General features: G+C 33.4%; 2 protein-coding genes across 3 annotated transcripts; one reads left to right on the forward strand and one right to left on the reverse strand.

Moving 5' to 3' along the window:
- The first annotated feature begins 5,141 nt into the window (after positions 1-5,141).
- Positions 5,142-13,922, forward strand: LOC132030625 (COP1-interactive protein 1-like). Its single transcript, XM_059420333.1, has 4 exons — positions 5,142-5,294; positions 9,321-9,505; positions 10,066-10,427; positions 10,650-13,922. Exons 2-4 carry the CDS (start codon positions 9,409-9,411, stop codon positions 13,629-13,631), a joined length of 3,441 nt encoding a protein of 1,146 aa, XP_059276316.1. The 5' UTR covers positions 5,142-5,294; positions 9,321-9,408; the 3' UTR covers positions 13,632-13,922.
- A 685-nt stretch (positions 13,923-14,607) lies between these two features.
- Positions 14,608-21,832, reverse strand: LOC132030626 (mitochondrial adenine nucleotide transporter ADNT1-like). 2 transcript variants are annotated; one of them, XM_059420334.1, is made up of 8 exons: positions 21,600-21,832; positions 19,158-19,206; positions 18,431-18,636; positions 17,235-17,272; positions 16,817-16,929; positions 16,590-16,703; positions 15,380-15,724; positions 14,608-15,166 (listed from the first exon to the last, which is right to left on the reverse strand). In XM_059420334.1, exons 1-8 carry the CDS (start codon positions 21,773-21,775, stop codon positions 15,083-15,085), a joined length of 1,125 nt encoding a protein of 374 aa, XP_059276317.1. In that variant the 5' UTR covers positions 21,776-21,832; the 3' UTR covers positions 14,608-15,082. The 2 variants fall into 2 exon arrangements, with proteins under 2 accessions (XP_059276317.1, XP_059276318.1); XM_059420335.1 differs by having other exon boundaries at positions 14,766-15,166; positions 18,431-18,594; positions 21,600-21,830.
- Positions 21,833-22,300: the final 468 nt, after the last annotated feature.

Raw genomic sequence — 22,300 nt, forward strand, 5'->3', positions numbered from 1 at the left:
AATAAAACCAAGGCAAATACATATACCAAGTACAAAAAAGCACTGCGAAAGCAAGTTGTAGTGGCTATACGTCATCATTGATCATGCCATTCAATCCATATATGTATTATAAGACTTTATCATAAAGTTATAAATATTATGTTGAATGTCGACTGACATATTAGTATACAAAAGCCGACAACAACTATGCACCTACTCAAAGCAAGTTGTAACGGCTATATGAGTCATCATTGATCACGTCATTCAATCCATGTCTATATTATGAGAATTCATCATAAATTGACAAATATATTGTTGGATGCCGACTGGCATATCAATATACAAAAGCACATTATGCACCAAACCAAAGCAAGTTGTAAGTTGTAGCGGCTATATGAGTCATTATTGGTTACATCATTCAGTCCATATGAATTATGAGAATTCATCAATTTTTTACTAAGCATATATTGGTTGGCGACTTGCATATCAGTACACAAAAGCCCATAACAATTATGCACCAATGTTAAGCAAGTTGTAACGGCTATATGAGTCATCATTCATTATGTCATTCAATCCATGTATATATATATTATGAGGATCCATCATAAATTGACTAATCTTATATTGGTTGTTATGCGGCAGAAATTCCTAATGACGTTGTCAACATATATAACTTAGACCTAAATATGATACCGATTGATTAAATTAGATTCTCTACACGTGCACTACACGTGAATTTCGATTTTAATATTATTTTCTTTCAATACTTTTGACTCGTTTTCCCAAAAATTAGTATATATATTCTCAATTTTGAATTTTCAGTTTTACTAATTTGGGTGAGTTCCATAAAGAGAAAATTATATTGATGAAATTTTATGTAAGAAACTATATACTACATGACTCTAACTCAAAGCAAATTTGTAACGGCTATATGAGTCATCATTGATTATGTCATTCAATTCAATATGTATTATGAAAATTCATTATAAATTGTCTGATCTTATGTTGGTTGTCGACTGACACCACCGCTACACAAAAACACACAACAGTTATGCACCAACTCAAACCAAGTTGTAATGGCTATCTGAATCATCATTGATCACATCATTCAATCTATATATGTATTATGAGAATCCATCATTAATTGACTACTCTTACATTGCTGGCCGAACGACCGAAATTTCTTGGCGAATTTTACGCTATCAACATCTATAACTTAGACCTAAATATGATAATTGATTGAACTAGATTCTTTGCACACGTGTTGCACGTGAATTTGAATTTTAATATTTTTAAAAAGACTCATGACTCATTTTTTTCAAAAAATTAGAATATATATTCTCAACTTTGCATTTTTCAATTTTACTAGTATGGGCGAGTTCCATAAAGAGAAAAATATTTCGACGAAATTTTATGTAAGAAATTATATACTACATGACTCGATGTAGACGTGCATCTCACGTGCCAAAAATTTACAACTATCTAACTTAAATATGTATAATAAAACAAAGACAAATACATAAGCCAAGGATAGAAAAGCATTGTAACTATTCACTGTAACAAAGAATGATCTGTTTAGCCGAACCACAAGGCTACCACTCAAAATAATGTAAATAATATAAAACCAATCTATAAAAAAAAACAAAAAAAATGGTGTTCTTGTAATATAACAAAAATCAAAAGGAAATTTAGATTCAATAAAACTCCAAAGATTCCATCTTCTTTCCCTTCAAGAAAATTTTTGAAGTTAGAAATGTTGTACCAGTCGCTTTTAGCATTAAAAGGGCTCCATATAGCAAACAAATCCACTTTTTCCCCTAATTTTTTTTTTCTATTTCAAAAGTGAGCTGCTTTCTCATTCTCATTTTTCAAATTTCATTTTTATCATTACATTACAGTCTATACTATAAAGCCCTCTCATTTTCGGAGAGTATTTGTCGAAGTCCAATAGAAGGTGTTTTAACTTTTACTTGTGGTTCTTACGTGAAGTTTTAACAAGAAAAATATCGATAATTAACTGAACTCTACTGATATAGAAGAAAGACAAACATGATGAGACGGTATCGAAAGGCCTGATATTGGTTACACGAAATGAATCGAACTGTACCGATATCGAAGAAAGACCGACATGATGAGACGGTTTCAAAAGGCCTAATTTTGGTTATATGAAATTAAATAACCGAAAAAATGGTATGGTAAAAAATATGAAATTAAATAACCGAAAAAATGGTACGGTAATTTTTTATAAAATAACTCTCTAAACAGGAATCATCATCGAACAAATGACATAGATTCACATTAAAATCATTTTTGATGCTTCATCGTCAAAAACCAAAAACATTCACAAGTGTAAAGCAAGAGAACTCAAAGTTGTGTTTTACCCAAGAAAAACAACCTTTCTCCTAAAAAATAAACAGGAATCATCATCGAACAAACGACATAGATTCACATTAAAATCATTTTTGATGCTTCATCTCTGAAAACCAAAAGCACTAACAAGTGTAAAGCAAGAGAACTCAAAGTTCTGTTTTCTACTAAAAGAAAAAAAAAAAATCTTTCTCCTAAAAAATGATCAGGAATCATCATCGAACAAATGATATAGATTCACATTAAAATCATTTATGATACTTCATCATAGAAAACCAAAAACACTCACAAGTGTAAAGCAAGAGACTCAAAGTTTTGTTTTTACTAAGGAAAAAAAAACAATCTTTCTCCTAAAAAATCAACACGAATCATCATCGAACAAACGACATAGATTCACATTAAAATCATTTTTGATGCTTCATCATCGAAAACCAAAAACACTCGCAAATGTAAAGCAAGAGAACTCAAAGTTTTGTTTTATACCAAAAAAAAAAAAAAAAACAATCTTTCTCCTAAAAAATGAAGAGGAATCATCGTCCAACAAATGATATTCATTCACATTAAAATCATTTATGATGCTTTATCATCGAAAATCAAAAACACTCACAAGTGTAAAGCAAGTGAACTCAAAGTTTTGTTTTTTACCCCCCAAAAAAAAAAGATATATTAGATTCTACTTGGTTGTTGTATATACATCAGGAAACCGTCAAAACATGTATATGTATATTATGAGAATCCATCATAAATTGACTAATCTTATATTGGTTGCTGAGAGGCCGAAATTTCCTGATGACGTTGTCAACATATATAACTTAGACCTAAATATGATACTAATTGATTAAATTAGATTCTCTACATATGCGCTGCACGTGAATTTCGATTTTAATAATATTTTCTTTAAAGACTTCTGACTCATTTTCTCAAAATTAGTATATATAGTCTCAACTTTGAATTTTCAGTTTTACTAATTTGGGCGAGTTCCATAAAGAGAAAATTATTTTGATGAAATTTTATGTAAGAAATTATATACTACCTGACTCGAACTCAAAGCAAGTTGTAATGGCTATATGAGTCATCATTGACTATGTCATTCAATTACATATATATCATGTAAAATCATTATATATTGTCTGATTTTATGTTGGTTGTCGGCTGACACTATCACTATACAAAAACACACAACATCTATGCACCAACTCGAAACAAGTTGTAACGGCTATCTGAATCATCATTGATCACGTCGTTCAATCCATATATGTATTGTGAGAATCCATCATAAATTGACTACTCTTACGTTGGTTGCCGAGCGACCGAAATTTCTTGGCGAATTTTACTCTATCAACATCTATAGCTTAGACCTAAATATGATAATTGATTAAACTATATTCTTTGTACGTGTGTTGCACATGCATTTGAATTTTAATATTTTTAAAATGACTGTTGACTCATTTTTCAAAAAATTGGAATATCTATTCTCAACTTTGAAATTTTCAGTTTTACTAATATGGGCGAGTTCCATAAAGAGAAAAATATTTCGACAAAATTTTATGTAAGAAATTATATACTACATGATTCGATATACACGTGCAACTCACGTGCTGAAAATTTGCTACTATCTAACTTAAATATGTATAATAAAATCAAGACAAGTACATATACCAAGTACATAAAAGCATCGTAACTATGCATTGTGACACGTAGTATCAGAATATGATTGTTGAATAATTCCACATACAATTATCTGTTTTAGCCGAACCACAAGACTACCACTCAAAATAATTTAAATGATATAAAACCAATCTATAAAAAAACAAAAATAATGGTGTTCTTGTAATATAACAAAAAGCAGAAGGCAATTTAGATTCAATAAAACTCCAAAGATTCCATCTTCTTTTCCTTCAAGAAAATTTTGAAGTTAAATTTTGTGCCTGTCGCTTTTAGCCTTATAAAGGCTCCATATAACATACAAATCTACTTTTTCCCCTCATTTTTTTTTCTATTTCAAAAGTGACCTGCTTTCTCAGTCTTATTTTCCATATTTCATTTTTATCATTACAGTCTTTACTATAAAGCCCCTCATTTTCGTAGAGTATTTGCCAAAGTCCTATTGAATATGTTCTAGTTTCTGTTGAATATGTTCTAGTTTCTACTTGTGACTCTTACATGATGTTTTAATAAGAAAAATACCAAAAATTAACCGAATACTGCCGATATGCACAAAAGACCGACATGATGAGACGGTTACAAAAGGCCTAATTTTGTATACAAAATAAAATAATCGAAAAAATGGTATGATAATTTTTTTTGTAAAATAACATTAACACCCCTAGCTGCACCAGTCGCTTTTAGCCTAGGCTCCATATAACAGACAAATCCACTTCCCCTATTTTTTTTTTCCTATTTCAAAAGCGACCTTCATTTTCCATATTTCATTTTTATCTCCTTATTTTTGGAGAGTATTTGCCCAAAGTCCTATAGAAGGTGTTCTAACTTCTACTTGTGACTATTACGTGACATTTTAATAAGAAAAATACCGTAAACTAACCAAACGGCACCACTATCGAAAAAAAACCGACATGATGAGACAGCTTCAAAAGGCCTAATTTTGATTGTACAAAATAAAATAACTAAAAATATTATATTTTATAAAATACTAGCCGAACCATACAATTGACGCTCCTAGCTGTACCAGTCGCTTTTAGCCTTATAAGGGCTCCATACAACAGACAAATCCACTTTTCCCCCTCAACTTTTCTTCTATTCCAAAAGCGACCTTCTTTTCTAGTCTCATTTTTCATATTTCATTTTTATCATTACTATAAAGCCCCTCCTCTCTCTTTTCTCTCTCTCTATCATTCCTCAAATTTGAAAAAAATTGCTCTTTGATTACATCATTCTCTCTCTCTAAATTATTTTTCTTCCAGTTTTGCTCCAAGCTATAGTTTCAGGTAAGTCCTCGAATTTTCCAGACTTGAACTTTTGAGATTATTCTTAATTTTGTGGTTTTGCTAGTGTTTTTAATCATTAATTTACTTAAATTTGTGATTTTGCTAGTGTTTTGATCGTTAATCTACTTAATTTTGATTGATAGAGCTTCAAATTTTGATATTGATATTCATTTCTGGTAATTTTTTTGATGTTTTAGCAACTTGATTGCTATTCACATAGATAAGTGATTGTTTTAATCTTCTTCGGATTAATTTGATGAGTTTATACACTTCTGTTTGATACTTGCTGTTTTGCTTTGCTCTTTGTTTAATTATTTCGATTAAATGATCAATGATTTGATAGTTAATTGTTGATTAAGCTTTTACTCGATGAATTTGTTGATCTAAACCTTCAGTTTTGATGATTTTGCTCGAATCGATGAGATACTCGAAATTTTGCTTCTGTTAATTTTGTGATGAAGTTTTTCTCGAAGTTTTGTTGATTTATATGATAATTATGAATCTGCAGATCGTAAATTATGATTTGTTTGTTCATTCATATGAACTTAATTCAGATTAATTAGATTAGATGTAGATAAGATCATAAGCTGTTTTCAAATTTTTTTTGATTTGTTTTTAAAGTTTTTGTGCTTAAAATTCAAAAATATGAACTTAATTCAGATTAAAAAAAATAGATTTATTTTTTTGTAGCTATTAAATATCACAGACAGTTCCAAATTCGTTCAGAAATTTCGCTTTTGGAATCAATAAGGTTCTTATTTTTTTTGTATTCAGTGGAGAAGTGAACAGAGGAATCACCTCACTTGCTTTACTCTTTTTTATTTTTTGGATTAAAAAATGTTGTTTTTTTGGAATGTTGTTTGTTGTTAACAAAAAATTTTCTTATGGTGATTTATTTGTATGCCCTTTTAGTATGTAAATTGTTAGTTATGATGATCTATAATACTCTCTCCGTCCTATAATAAGTGTCATCTTAACCAAAAACACTCATATTAAGAAACCAATAATACAATATAAAGTTTATTAAATTACCCCTATATAATAAAAATTAATTACTTTACCTTTTGATTAGAGCATGTATAAAAAGTAAGCCTTTTGATATTGGGAATCCAACAATACTAAGTTACTATGTGGCTTTTCTAATCATCATTTAGATGTTACTTTATTGTCTAAGGGTAGAATTGAAAAAAACTAATCAATTTATGTTTTGATTTTTTAAGGTGACACTTATTATGGGATAAAAGAATTTGACTAAGATAATACTTATTACGGAACGAAAGGAGTACTTTTTATGTAATTTTTAAATATGTAAATTATATTTTAAAATTTAAAGTGAATTTATAGTCAAATAAAAAAGTTTAGCTCTCAATATCCGAATTATATCATATAAATTTGGAGAGTAATGGTTAATAGTGACATTTAGCTGGCTATTGGGGAATACAAAAGGAAAAATAATTGGAACGCAAAGAAGAATATGTCACGTCTGTTGTTATTATCTAGCTGGCATTTTTTTATTTTTTCAAAGTTGTCTGACCTTTGTTTTACCTGGATCCCTTTCACAAACAGCCAAAATATAATTCTGTCATTGCCCAAACAAAATATTGGATCTGTCAATGCCAAACTTTATCTGTCCTATTTTATATGGTCATAATATTATATGAGGCATAAAATAATTTCGTACTAATTTTTTTTATATATTTTAAAATAAATATATATATGACTTAGAGTACATTTTCATCTTTTTATGTAAATTTTATTTTAAGAAATTAAAGAATCAAATGTCGATTTCACATTTAAATGCCGTTTCCCTCCATTTATTACCTAGAATGAGTGACCAAAAGTTTAGTTAGTTGATGATAGGCTATTTCCTTTCTGTGGGCCAATTTATATAGGGCCTATCGCCAGATAACACATGTTTGCCAGCAGGACTTAATTTTTTTTTTCCATTTTCAGCCTTAGGCATTCCAATTTCTTTCGTTGGACAGAATCTGAAAATAGATAATTGCAAAATAATTTTAGAAACGCATGCGATATAGTAAAGGATTCTAGAAAAGCTGGATAATCTTTTATTACATTATTCATATTTGTGGGTATAAATTTCCCTAATGTTTTGTTTTAGTCCAGATCAGTCTATAATCCAATTAGGGGTCGTCTGATTGGGGATCAAGTTATTCCAGAATTATAGTAACAGAATTATAATACAGGATAAATAATTAATGAGATTATTTAGTAAATATACTTTTATCAGTGTTGGTTCATTAGGGTAAAATGAGAGATACGAAATATAATATAAAACATGCAATGATTTAAACCGGATAAATTGGGATAAATTTTCATTTTTAATTTTAATCTTGTATATTTAAAATTTAGGAGAAAGGCTTTGGGGAAGGGCAAGGTGTCAAAATCCCGGAATTAGTAATTCTAGATCAGTCATCCCACATAGAGTTTGGTAAAGAAGTAATACCCAAATTGTGGTATAAATAATTCTGAGATTACTAATCCTGAAATCAAAAACTGTACTATAACATAAATAAACTAATCCCACAATTTATCCTGAGATTATAATCCCTTATTCCAACAACCAAACAATCCCGAGTTTTCTGTCCATTTTAAAAAGATACCAAATTTGGAGCTCATTGGTCAACACATTCAATTTTCAGTGTGAATTTATGCACTATGTCTTATTTGAAATAATACTTACATATTTAAAATTAATATGAAGATACTGATGAATCATAAATTTTATAGCAAAATGTTTTATATTTTTTAAAAGAACGCAATCAGAGAAAGGAATTGTCTGACTCCCCTAGTAATACTAGTATGTCATCGGAAACTATTTATTGGAGTAACTACTTAGTTATCGACTTATCACATGAGAGTGCAGTTTTCTTTCTTTTCCAGATGAAAATGTAGTTGAAGACTTGAGTGAGTGTGTTCTCCACTTTCCGAAGAGTATTGCTATATACTCTAAAAAAATTAATTTATTTTGTTTTACTTTTCCTTTTATTTGTTTCAGAAAAAATGTCTTTTTCCTAATTTGACAACTCTTTAATTTCAATATCCCACATGACATTTAACACTACAAGATTAACGACTATTTTGGTACATTATACATATATTTAATTTAAGATCACAAGATTCTAAATTCTTTTTAACTTTCTTAAATTCCGTGTCTATTCAAACTAAGACAAACAAATTGAAACGGAGGGAGTATTATTTTTAGCTGTTGGCAAACAGTATCTTAAAAATTCCAACAGCTCATACTGTCCCAATCAGTGCATTCTTCTTTTGAAAGACTGCCATTTATGATGAAGGAAAAGGCCTTTTGGCTAATGGCTAACACAAGGATATTGAGCTGATGATCACAATTGTCATCCATATATTATGAGATGATGTGTAATTATTGAGCTATAATTCCTAGTTATTGCTCTTGGTTAGTGAAGAGGCTGATCAAAAGTTGAACTGTATGCATTCCAAGACATCAAATTAATGCATTAGGCATTTAATACAGGAAGGGAAAAAAAAAAAGCAAATAAGAATTAGGTAGGAGGAGGAAAGCAAGACATGATGGAAAAATATTGAGTGAACAGGAATTGTACACGTGACTGCCTTAAAATAACTAGACCGATGCTGACAAATGAGATGAACATATGAATAATGATCTTGTATTTTATTCCTTCAACTTCCAGTTTCATAGGACTGAATATTTTTAATTTTTGAAATCTTGCAAAAGGGGCAAGTATATTCGTTTTCCTTTATCTTTTTTGTGTTTGATTGCATTTTTCTCTTTTCTGCATGTTGTTTACCGTAATTGCTAGTCCATATTGAGGAATCTTTTTGTAAAGAGAAATTCATTCAGACTAAAGTCGTTTCATAGAGTAATTATCATCTTCTTTGCCATTTTTTCCCCATTGGTACCATCCTGATATACTTTTCTCCCATTTCTATCTAATTTGTGTCATTTAACTTGTTTGGTTGATGTAAAATTACTCTCTCAAATATTGAAATGCCACTTTTCTTTTTCAGTGCTGGAACTTACACTATTGGACATGGGCACAGCCCTCTATTGTTGAAAAGAGAGAAAAAACTGACTAGTGAATAAACACTTGAAGAGATGACAAAAAAGCATCGTCTCAGGGAAAAAGTTAAGTCCTTTTTTGGAAGTCATGTTGATCCAGAAAAAGATGAGGAGCTGAAAGAAAACAAAGCAGGTATATACTTCTCTGGCTTAAAGAGCTACTGAATACAACTTCCATACTCTTAGTCAGCACACCCCTTCAAAATTGCCAGTAAAATTTCATTTAAACACTCAAATTATGCTCTATTTCAATTGAGCATCTAAACATATGATAAAGTGTTGCTATTCCACTTTCGCCTTAAATTTTAGAAAAATTGTTGTGCATGTTCTCAAACGTCCATTACGTAATCACATAGAATATATCTATTCCTTTAATTATACAAAATTGGAATTAGTTGGAACAGGGGTGAGGTTTTACGCCTTACTGAGGCTTATGTGTATAATAAAGAAGGTGACATATTTAAGTGGTTAACTTATCTACATAATGGACGCTCAAAAACATGCGCATAAACTTTTGCAAAATTTTAAGCTCAAAGTCAGAGAACTTCTTGGGTGCAAGTTGCATATGTGTTCAGTGGATGCTTTTTGCATGTTTACTTTTTCTTCCATAGGCTATAAATCGTCTAGAAATTCTTTGGGCCCGAGTGGAATAATCTTCATGCAAAGTTAATACTTGTTCCTTACGTTTTGCAGAAATTGAAGGCAAAATTCAGAAGATCTTCGCTCATATTAAAGGAGAAGGTGGCAGAGATGAAAAAGAACCTCTGGTGGAGCTAGTTCAAGATTTTCACAATCATTACCAATCACTGTATGCTCGTTATGATCATCTCACTGGAAAACTGAGGGAAAACGTACATGGAAAACACGACAAAGATAGTTCTTCCTCCAGCTCAGACTCAGATTCAGATTTCAGTACAAAGAAAAAGGGGAAGAAAAATGGTAAACTGGAATTCACAGATGCAACAGATGGCATCAAGGAAGAATTGGCAAGCGCAAACCTAGAATTAATTGAGTTGAAGGCTCAGTTGACGGCTGCGAAAGAAGAAAAGGATCAGGTGAAGTAAAATATTTTATTCATGAACTCGATAAATCTTTGAATGTTTGAATGCTTTCTACAATCTCCACTATATGAAAAAATAGTTAGCAGCACTCCTATTTCTAACAGTAGGAAACCTACTTTAACTCAAAACAAGAAAACCTATTCTTATATAAATTTGACTATAAATCCCAACCAATTTTGGCTTCCTAAAACTTTGAATTGTTTTTTCAAACATCAGGCCTTGCAATCTGAGCACCAGAGTGCTTTGAGCAAATTACAAGAAGCAGAAACAACAATCACTAGTTTAACTAGTGAAGCTGAAAGGTTGAAAGAGGAAAATTCGAAGCTTCTGGGGGAGACGGTGGATCTCAAAGAGAGTTTGGAGAAATCTGCAAAATTAGAAGCTGAATTAATGCAGAAGGTCGACGAGATAACTAGAGAAAGAGAAACCCTACAGCTAGAATTGGAAGCCCTAAAAATCGAACTTCCCTCAGTGAAGGAACAACTAGATTCTGCTGAAAAAGAAATAGCTCAGCTAAGTCAAACGCAAAAGGCCACAGAGAAAGACAATTCTTCTCTATCATCAAAAGTTTTACAGCTCTCGGAGGAGATCGGACAGGTAAAGGCGATGCTAGATGAGAAAGAAAAGGAGATTTCTAATCACAAGGAGATGCACGATGCTCACAAAAATGAAGCATCGACTCGTTTAAGAGGTATGGAAATGGACATTGATTCACTGCAGTCTCAGAGATTGGAAATCGAGAAACAGAAGGAAGATGAGCTCTCTGCATTGGTGAAGAAACTTGAGGAAAAGGAGGAGGAATTCTCAACAAACATAAACAATATACAACTTGAAATTGAATCCTTAAATGAACTGAAAGGCAAGCTGGAGGAGCAATTGGAGCAACAAAGAAACGAGGCGAATAAGAAGGACGAAGAATTGGAGTCTCTTTGCAGCCAGAAACTTGAATTGGAAGCAGAACTGCAGAAGAAAGCACAAGAAATTTCGGGATTCTCAAGTGAGATAGAGAGTCTCAAGGAGGAGATAGCAAACAAATCTGCAGATTCACTGAAAATTCTGGAAGAGAAAGAAAGTTCTCTTTCACAAGTGAAAGACCTAGAAGTGGAGCTGCAATCACTTCAGAAGCTGAAACAAGAGTTGGAAGAGCAGCTGGCAAGCAAAGATGATAAAATTTCTGAAATTGAGAGAGCATTAACTGAGAGAGAAAGTGAACTAGCCGTTTTAAAGAAGAAATCTGAAGATGGAGAAACTGAATCATCTGCTCAGATTGCTGCATTAACTTTGCAGGTGAGCAATCTGCAAGAGCATTTGGAGAATTTGCAAGTTCAGAAGTCCGAAATAGAGTCTCAACTTGAGGCGAAAACTGGAGAAACATCAGAATACCTCACTCAGTTGGAATATTTGAAGGAGGAATTAGCAAGTAAAACATCAGATGGCCAGAGAATGTTGGAAGAGAAGGAAGGCCTAGTGGCAGAGGTCAGGGAGGAAAAGGAAAGTCTCCTAAGCAAAATATCTGAACTGGAGAATGCATTAGCGGAGAAAGTTGACGAGCATGGAACTTTGCAAAAGAAGCTAGAGGACGTGCAAAATGAAACTTCTACTCAGATTGTTGCCTTGACAGAAGAAGTTGATAAGTTGAGGCAGCAGACAGAATTGCTGCAGACTGAGAAAAGCCAGCTGGAGTTGGTAACTGAAAGAGGTAAACAAGAATCCACAGAAAGTTTGGCACAAGCAGAGAATCAGAACACCGAATTATCACAAAAGATTGTGGATCAGGAAATAAAGCTGAAAGAGCAGGAGGAAGCGTTGGGGAAGTTGGTGGAAGAGAAGGACGGTCTAGTGGTTCAGGTCAATGATCTCCTGGCTGAAGTGAAGTCTCTTTGTGAACAGAAGAGTACATTGGAAGAAAACATTAATGATACAAACAATGAGATCAATCTGCTGAAGGAGGAAAGGGAAAGCTTCCTCCGGAAAATATCTGAGTTGGAGAATTCATTAGTCGAGAAAGTTGACGAGCATATTACCTTGCAAAAGAAGCTAGAAGATATGCAAAATGAAGCTTCTACTCAGACTGTTGAAGTTAATGAGTTAAGGCAGCAGATAGAAGTAATGCAGACAGAGAAAAGCCAGCTGGAATTGCTAATTGAAAATGGTAAACAAGAGTCCACTCAGACTTTGGCACAAGCAGAGAATCAGCACACTGAATTATCACAAAAGATTGTGGATCGGGAAATGAAGCTGAAAGAACACGAGGAAGCATTTGGAAAGCTTGATGGTAAGCTGCAGGAGTACAAGGAAAGCCTCAAACTTGCAGAAATGAAGATTGAAGAGATAACAGAAGAGTACCAGAAGAATCTTGAAAGTAAAGATCAGAAAATAGAGGAACTGGATGACAAAATTGAAGATCTGAAGAGGGATCTGGAAATGAAAGGAGAGGAAACCAGCACACTGGTGGAGAATGTCCGGAACACTGAAGTTAAGCTACGGTTAACCAATCAGAAGCTTCGGGTGACTGAGCAGTTGCTGACTGAGAAAGAAGAGGACCACTTGAAGAAAGAAGAGAAGTTACTGCAACATCAAAAGTTTCTGGAAGAGAGGATTGCAACATTATCAGGACTTATCGCTGTTTACAAGCAAACTCAAGCGAAAATAGTAGCAGATATTTCAGACAAAGTAAATTATACTTTGACTCAAATAGACACGTTCAGTATGAAGTATGAGGAAGACACTGGTCACTTGGAGTCCCGTATTTACGAAATATTGAATGAGCTTAAGGTTGCTTTGAATTCGATCAAAGTAGCAGGTGAAGAAAAGAAGCAGCTCAAGAAGGAAATCGACAGTCTAGTGCAACAACTAAAAGATGAGAAAGAATGTGCATTGGTTTTAAAAGAGAAGGTTGAAGAATTAGAAAAAACAGAAAAAATGGAGTTGAATCAGAGGCGTAGTTTGACCGAAACCGTTCACCAACTTGAAGAGAAGATAGTTACATTGCAGAAAATGATGGCGGAGAAGGATGAAAAGATGGGAGAGTATGAAAGGAAGATGAATGACAAAGATAAGGGAATCTTAGACTTGAGTGAGGAAAAACGAGAGGCGATAAGGCAGTTGTGTATCTGGATCGATTACCACCAGAGTCGCTATGATGATCTTATAGATATGATCTCAAAGACTAGGGGAAGAAGGCAAGTAACTGCTTGAAATTACTTTGCAATATGGTACATCATTTTTGTTATGCTTTCCTTAGTTTTGTTCTTTCTGTTTTTGGAGTGATTGGTCGTTTTTTTTTCCCAGAAGGTTAGTGGATATTTATTATTGGGGCTTGTTTTTTTGGATGCCGTCGTCTGTAAGCGTCTTAGTTTCTTTGAATACCCTTTTTAGGCTGTATAGGCAAGTAATGCTACCATTTTTTCAGTACTGGAACTTCATTCATTGGATATATCAATTAGTGGAACCGTAATATTGTGAGTATTACATGCACATTTATAAGGTTGTTTTTGGGATATAGAAATCTTTTCTAGACTACATTCGTTGGATATATCAATTGGTTGAACTGCAATATTGTGAGTATTACATGCACATTTATAAGGTTGTCTATGGAATATAGAAATCTTTCGAGACTTCATTCATTGGATGTATCATCAATTAGTTGAACTGCAATATTGTGAGTATTCCATGCACATACCCCTCATAACGAATAACCGGGGCATAATTTTATATCTTCGCATCATAATATCCCATAAGTTACGCCTTTGCCTTAAAGAAATTATGCCCCGTTAGATATAAGTTTGATTGCGAAACGGCAAAAATTATAGACCAGCCTATTTAAAGGATTAATATTCAAGGAATTTGACATGCAATCTATTCCGCTAAGCTTCGATTATTACATATAGTTGAAAGTTATAAAGACCAATCACAGGTGTATTCGATCTACCATAGGTTTCATGTAATTAGATAATATACCAGGGGATTTCACTTGCAAAAGAAAATGGTTCATACTAACGGATTCGGGTCCATAACCATGGCTCCAATGCACGAGATGTTGTAGCATATAAGGACCGCTACTACAAAGAGTATTACACCCTTGATCGTGAAATATCAATTGCTTGTTGAGAAAGTTCTCTCTTAACACAAGCAAATCAAAATGAATTTTCACATCGTCTAGAAAACTGCAAAATGTAATAATCCTAATGCATTATTTGCAGGCACAAAATATTTAGTTTAGCATGCAGCTAGCGCCCATGCCTGCACCGATACACCACAAAATATGGCAGAAATAAACAGTGCTGATCAAATGTACCGAACAAAAAAATGGATCATCACCAGAGCAAATCGTGAAATCAACGACCCAGATCTCCATTCAATATAAGCTGTTGTGTAAAAATACTGGCCAAATGAGTATTTTGATTCCTATAATATGAAGTGCACCTACTGCTACTTCTGGACCACTCTTATTGCTAATTTATCCGATATAATGTAAACCTAAAGGAGGACGCAAAGACAACCGTTGGTATGGGTAAAATATATAAGGGTGCTCAGGATCTCTCCCTTTCCAAGTCTACGAGATAACACTTTCCCACAAACACCTTCCTTGCTTCTCCGAGTAAATCAACATCTAGGTTCAGAAAATAACCTGAACTTCCTCGAACAATTCAATCAGATATCCTCATTTCCACACCAAGAATGTCTTTTACCACCTCATATGTCACAAATGCAATTGCTATAGACGGGACCACCTGAAAATAGAAGAATAATATCATATAAATTCCAAACCAGATCACTCTATTAATAAATGCGACAGAAAACAATATTTCCTGAGGCTTAGCACTATTTAGCCTTATTGGAAAACCATAAGTAGAAAACAAATGGTTGCTTTAGCACTTCATTTATACCTGGACATGGGGAACAGGGGGAGAATATCATTTCTAAAGAACGCGGGTTACACTAACCTTGACTGAATTGGGGACCAAACCCTTATATAAAGCTCCAACTCCCTCGTGACGAACTGTTTTCCTAAATGCATCAATCATACCACTATACTCTACAGGTGCCTTGCTCTTCCCATCACCAATAACAACTGAACCTGCATTTTTCCAGCCGCCCATCTGCATTCTTCGACGGATGACATCAAGAGGGTAAGCAACCGTTTGCCCAATGGTTCCAGCAACAGCACCACAGCCGAGCTTTGTTATAACACTCAATTCAGTGTCTTGGGCTAGTCCTAATGGTCGAGTTTTGACCAACCAATCTTTTAAGGATTCATATACAGCAAAGTTTAAACCTACATAAGGAATCTGCATGTTGAACTTGCATCAGCAATGGCGTCATTTGGTTAAACCTACATCGGGCATGTGCTTATTACATTTACCTTATCATTTTTCTTCAGACAAGTAGATGAGAATTATCTTTTCACTCAATTATTTTTCTCTTTCTAGCCATAAACGATTTCACTTTGATAACAGAATCTTAGGCAAATGGAGGGGTGGAAGTAAACATAAACTGCTTAATTTGGCAATGGCATGGAAAGTAAGTAAAATCAACTTTCAAATTTCAGCACACCAAGGCTTAATAAGTTGGAGAATAGAACAAAAGGAAGCAACGTCCGATTCGTCTACACTGTATTTTAATCTGTAAAAAAAAAAAAAAAAAAAAAAAGGAAGCAACTAGCGTAGAAGCTAATGCTGCTTGATGTTTGAATCTGAAAATCAAGTAAACCATACTGACAGTTAACCATGATTAGAAAAGGTGGAATACACATAGAGTCAGATGGTTTTCCAAATAAGAGATTTGATGAAAGTTTGAAAATAAAGGACATCCCACATTTAGCACTATTCTACACAACCAACATAATTATTACTAAAACATGACGAGAATGCAATGGTCCTATAACCAAAATCACTGAGAGAAAGTCTATTGGTACCCTATGCCCCTATCCATAGAAAGGGGGTATCTTGTTTGGTTAAGGGAATGACGAGGAGAGAGCATTTTAATGAATTTCATAGAGAGTAATCGATGAGTAACCAGATTTTTTTTTAAAAAAAAGAAGTGTGATTCCACACAAGAAATAAAATGATCAAGTGGAGTACAATTTTAGGTCCAAACAGAAATCACGTGCTTCTGAATGTGATGTTAACCAAGTCAATCAAAACCATCACTTACCACGCCTATCACAGAAGGGAGCCATCCTTTGTACAGAGCACGCGGGCCTTCTTCAGCAAAAACTGTTCTCAGAGCATGAAATATCCCTCTGTACTGGCTAGGAGATTTATCTGTCTGCAAAAAGAAGCAGAAGCATTACAAATTAACAAAAAATCCTGAAAAAATGTGATAGCCATTTCCATACACAATGTGTTTGTGTAAAATGGATAAATTCACAGATGCATTACCTGAACAGTAATCCGACCTCGTACCAAGTCCATTGGATAAGTTGCTGACATGGCAATGATGCCTGCACATGCTCCAGCACCAAGGCGTAGAAGAGGAGTAAGTTCAGCATCCTCTGCAAGGAGGTAAGAGAAATACAGTTAACATCGCAAAATAAGTCTAGGAACAAGCATAGACTCGTAAATCTCTAAAACTAGGTAGATCCATAACATAAAATATCGCAAATTTTGTACTTTTTCAACACAGAAAATGGATGAGACAAATTTCTTGGCAGACATGGAAGAAGTATATTTCTCAACAAAGATCTTGCAGCATAAAGCTTGCGTCAAACAATGATATATCACAAGTCATAATAGTAGATGGCGAGCAGAGAAACGGAGATAGAATGAGGAAAAATAATTGGATAATCAGTTAATTTACCATTTCCAGTTTGCTGTCGGTAAAACCATAAGATTCCCCTGTAACATTTTTAAATAATAAACAGATCAGATTAGAGTTCATAAGCCATAAAAGTCACAGTAGACATAAGCTGGTATAAAAGAATTTATATCTTTTTAACTTATCTGAATTTGTATTCAACACAAATTCTCTCAGCCAGGGTATCACATTAAACTCTTGTACTAACTGAAAAATCCCCTTCACAATCATTTTCACTCTCAAACATGATAACTGTCAGATAATCACAAACATAAGTATTGATCAATGCAGAAATAATCAGAAAAAAATCTGTCAATTCTAGAGGCACTTCGGATCCAGATATCTCCATCCAAACAGGCCCTTAACGTTTTCTCCTTTTGGTTGGTAATGGTATCCTTTTATAAGTTTAGCATGAATCAGAAGTCTCTACTTCCACTTTTTATTGATAAGTTAAAAAGTCTCTTCTTACAATGTACTTGCTATAGTTGAATATCAAAGAAGTGGAAGGAAGGAAAACCAATGATGATTTGTATTCTGTTATAATTATCCATCCATTGAGGAAGATTCAAAATTGGAAGAATTGTACTAAGACAGATCCATGACTGGTCAGAGGATATATTCGACAAAATTCTTGACATCTTCGTCTAGTTTTCCCCACATCAAAGAAGGAAGATTTCCCCACCACAATCCTCCAAATCAATTTTTTTAATCATGTCTCCAAGGAGATGGTTGATTAGTTGAAGCATACTAGTAATAAATTGACCTTTTTTTTCCAACATGAAAGTTCAGAATGAATAACTTCTAATTGATCAATGCTTTTCACCAAGTCACTGAAAGTCCTCTTCAATTAGTTAGACATCTGTGCAGAAACCATTACTCTTCCTAGTTATTCGACTTTTCATTTTGTTGAGGCCCATCCCAATTTCCTGAATCAATCCCGGTCACACATTGATTAACAATAATGTTAAGAACAAATTTAGAGACCACGGAAAGCAAAAAATGTCCTGCTAGTCCAAATAATAGAATCGTCGAGCATCTCAGAATTCAACAAGTTACAATTAAGCTTTTAAAAAATTACTAAGAATCAACAAACCAGATTGGAGAAGTATAATGGCAATTCAAAAGAGAATTTTCTTCAAATGTGATAAGTGGTATAGGGAGTGACATTTACCATTCTGAGAGAAAGTATTGTGGCTTACCTCGATGCCTCCTCATAGCTGAAGAACTTGACGGCAGAGTTTGGAACAATGCGGGCACAATTAGTACCATTTCCTTTGAACAAACCCCGCAGACCCTCAGTTCTCCATATGTATTTCAACCCCTGAACTGTACCATTGTATTTTATACAGTGAGCATTCTGTACCTGCACTTCAACGAACAAAGGTCCATGTAACATCCTCATAACCTGTGTTGTGTGTTTAGAACTATTTATAGGTTACTGCATCTACATAAATTATAAGTTATATATATGACTACACTGACCTTAAATAAATACTAATACGCTATTACAATACAAGTATATCTTTTTTTAATAAGTAAACAAATAAAGTTAAATGCTCTGACTCCTTAAGACAAAATTATAATTAACTGAAAATTTGTGTTCGATATCTAATGGCATCACTTGTCATATAAATAGTAATTGACATCACCACTTTTAGTTTAACTGATAGGTAGGTTCTCCGCCAAATTTGTTAAACACTTCAAGCGCAGCTGATATCTAATTGGTACATTTAGCTTTAAGTACTGATCGAGGGTTCTCAAACACCGCCTTAACATGGTAAAAGATGCATATAGATCATTCATATACTTTGCAGACAATTTTTCATGTAGACCTCCACTCACTTCATTTCATGAGAAAATCTGCAAGGATATACATAAAAAACATCTCACATCATAAAGCTTAAAAGAATCACTGGGACTATTTACCTGGAGCAGAATTTTTAGCCTTTCCAATGGAGCAACTGCAGTGCGTGATCTGTAACACAAGAATACTATTTAACTTGAAAATTCTGAAATAGGGAAAAAAGGGCAAGAAATGCATTTAACCTGCTGTGATAAGTATGTCATTATCCTCAAAATCAAGAAATAATTACATAAGCAATGATACTATGCCATGCAACATGTCCTTTTAAAGGAAATGATACAGTGTGAAAGAAGCTCCTCTGGGTGTTAGTTTTAAGTAGATCTCGGGATGTTATGAGGTAGTCAGAAATGCGACAAGTGTGAGATCCCACTTTTCTTCTACTCTTCTCCTTCAGGCAAAAAAAGAGGAGAAGATAGAAAAACCCTTATCACATCATTGTCCATGAAAGCATAAAAGCATATGAAGACATGCAAAACCTCATACCACACAGCTTTTCTCCTGTCCCCATTCCTCCATCTATGCGGGAGGTTCCTTCAAGAGAATCTACTAGATAATAGTAAAGGACATCTCATTACTTGATTCTTTCTTAGCCTGCCAGATAGTCAACAATGGTTATCTACGTAGGGTATAAACATGTGGTCCTAACTATTAGTGTGTGCTTGCTTCTTAGCTTCTATGGCGACATCACGCCATACTGGGATCGGACAGGCGCTTATCTAACCATCACTAATGCTCTCTAGACATGCCATGTACTTGACAAACAAATGTTAGTTATCAGATCAACATGTTTCATACTGAGTTTTGCTAGAGAAAGCGTTAGTTATGTACTATGAATGTGCAGTAACCTCTAGTTACCCTTTGGATAATTAACATTTATTTGCTTCAATAACTCACAACTAAGATGCATCGCATCTTTGCTAAAAGCAAAAACATTGTTTTACTTCTAAATACATTTTTAATTGAAGTTAATACTTTTGATATTTCATATACTTATCCAGCTATCTAGACAAGCCATATTGATTGTTCTTCCCAACACGTCTTGTCTCTTTTGTTTCTCCTTCTCGTCTTTTTCTAAAGTATGTTCTCTTAGTTGTACTCCAGAACGCAAGAATCCTTGAGTCATCCATGTTTTAACTGTTTGCACTATAATGCCAGAATCCAACCTTTACGAGAAAAAGTGGTTTAATTGCTTTATTTCACCTATAAAAATTTCTCCTTTTGTTAATGTAACTACACAATAATCTCTTTATGTCACCCTAGACCACTATCCCATGAAAGTTTAGCATTCTCAAAATTCTTCACTACACCAAACCATAGTTAATTTCACAAAAGATCCAAAAAAGCTCTTATGATCTCGTCACATATAAAAAGCTCAATATCATCATTTACAATTATGCGCTAAACACACAACTGTCAAACTTATTTTCTAACTCCCAAAATGATCTAGCCTAAACAGCAAATGAAGTTCTCATTATTGTCTATCGCCTTGCAACCATATCAGACGAAAAAATGAAAAGGAATTATTTTTTAAAAAGTCAAGCATAGGGTAACAACAAATGAAATTTGCGCTGCTGTCTATCCCCTTCGGAACCATATCAGAACCACAAAGAAAAGGGGGAAAGAAACAAACAACTGATAATAAACAAGTATAAACTAGGAATATAAAACGGAAATTACTTTTTCTTTTGGAATTATTCGTAATAATTGAGATCAAGTAAGATAACATCAAAATAATTTTTCCACTAATGTCTACAGGCTTCAGAACCATATCAGTGAAAAAACGACAGGTGAAAATACAAGTATACTCTGGAAACAGCTAAGGCAAATTACCTTTTTTAGTTATTTGTAAGAATTAAGATCAAGCCTAGGTAACAGCAAATAAATTTTCATTACTGTATATCAGCTTCAGAACAATTGAAGAAAAAGAACTGTTGATAAAAGAGCATAAACTAGAAACAGCAAATTGAAATTAGTAGTACTATTTTTCTTCTGAACTATTCGTAACAATTAAAATCAAACCTAAGTAACGGAAAATGAATTTATCATTAATTGTTATCGAATTCGTCTCTCAACAGCAAACAAAAACAGGGCTAATAACAGCAATGAATTCATAATCATAGCAGCAAAAAAAGGACTAGTAAAAAACGACTATGCAGTAGAAAATAGTATAAGTAAAAAACGAAGGATAAACTAGAAACAACGATTTGAGATTAGTACTAGTATTCCTTTTAACTATTCGTACCAATTAAATCAAGCCTAAGTAACAGCAAATGAAATTTTCATTAATTTCTATTGAATCCGTAACTATATATAAATTATATGCAGTCGAAAAGAGTATAAGGAAAACAAAGGATATAGAATTGAAATTAGTAGTTAACAACAAATTAAAATTTCATTACCGTAGATTCGTAATCAAAAAAAAAAGGACTAATAATAAACGAGTATGCAGTATTACTGTATTAGTATAAGGAGAAAAAAAAGGAAGGTTTGAATAGAGAACTGACACTCCACCAGCAATTCCACCAGCAGCAAGAGATTTGGCAATAGTGAAAAGAGCAGCATGAGAAGGAGCTTTAACACCTTCACTCGCCATTTTAGCTTCTTCAGCAAGATTAACTATTGTATTAACTGCAACACTCTCACTACTTCTCTTCCCTACCGCCACATCTTCGCTCGCCATTCAACCAACCCTAGAGAGAGAGAGAAAAAAACTACTTCACTGATGGTTATGGTTGGCCGGCGATCGAGAGAGAAGAGGAGGCACTGGGTTTTGTTTTGGTGCTTCCTATAGGTAAAAGACAAATTATGGAATTTGTATTATGTGCAGAAGAATTATTAGAGGATGAAGATTATGTTATTAATATATAATAGTACTACTTACTTATTAGTAACATAGAATGTTATATAGTTATCTACTTTAAATACATTTTTATTAATTAAAGTTAAGAGGGATCAATTTTGGGAGAAATGAGATAATTTGAATAGAAGAAAATGGTCTTTTCAGATCATAAAATTAAAAACATTTTGTAAGTAACCTACAAACCATTTCTCCCTTTTGCGACATACAAATTGAGCCAATTTGCTTTATGTTAAATTTTTATCTAATATTACTTTCGTTATCACGAAAAAAATCTTGTTTTTGCTATTGAAAGGTCTCCAGATTGAGAATAATTTTAAATTATGAACAAAAGTTGTAGAATAAATC

Source organism: Lycium ferocissimum, chromosome 9, assembly GCF_029784015.1.
Source record: "Lycium ferocissimum isolate CSIRO_LF1 chromosome 9, AGI_CSIRO_Lferr_CH_V1, whole genome shotgun sequence".
NCBI classification, from domain to species: domain Eukaryota; kingdom Viridiplantae; phylum Streptophyta; class Magnoliopsida; order Solanales; family Solanaceae; genus Lycium; species Lycium ferocissimum.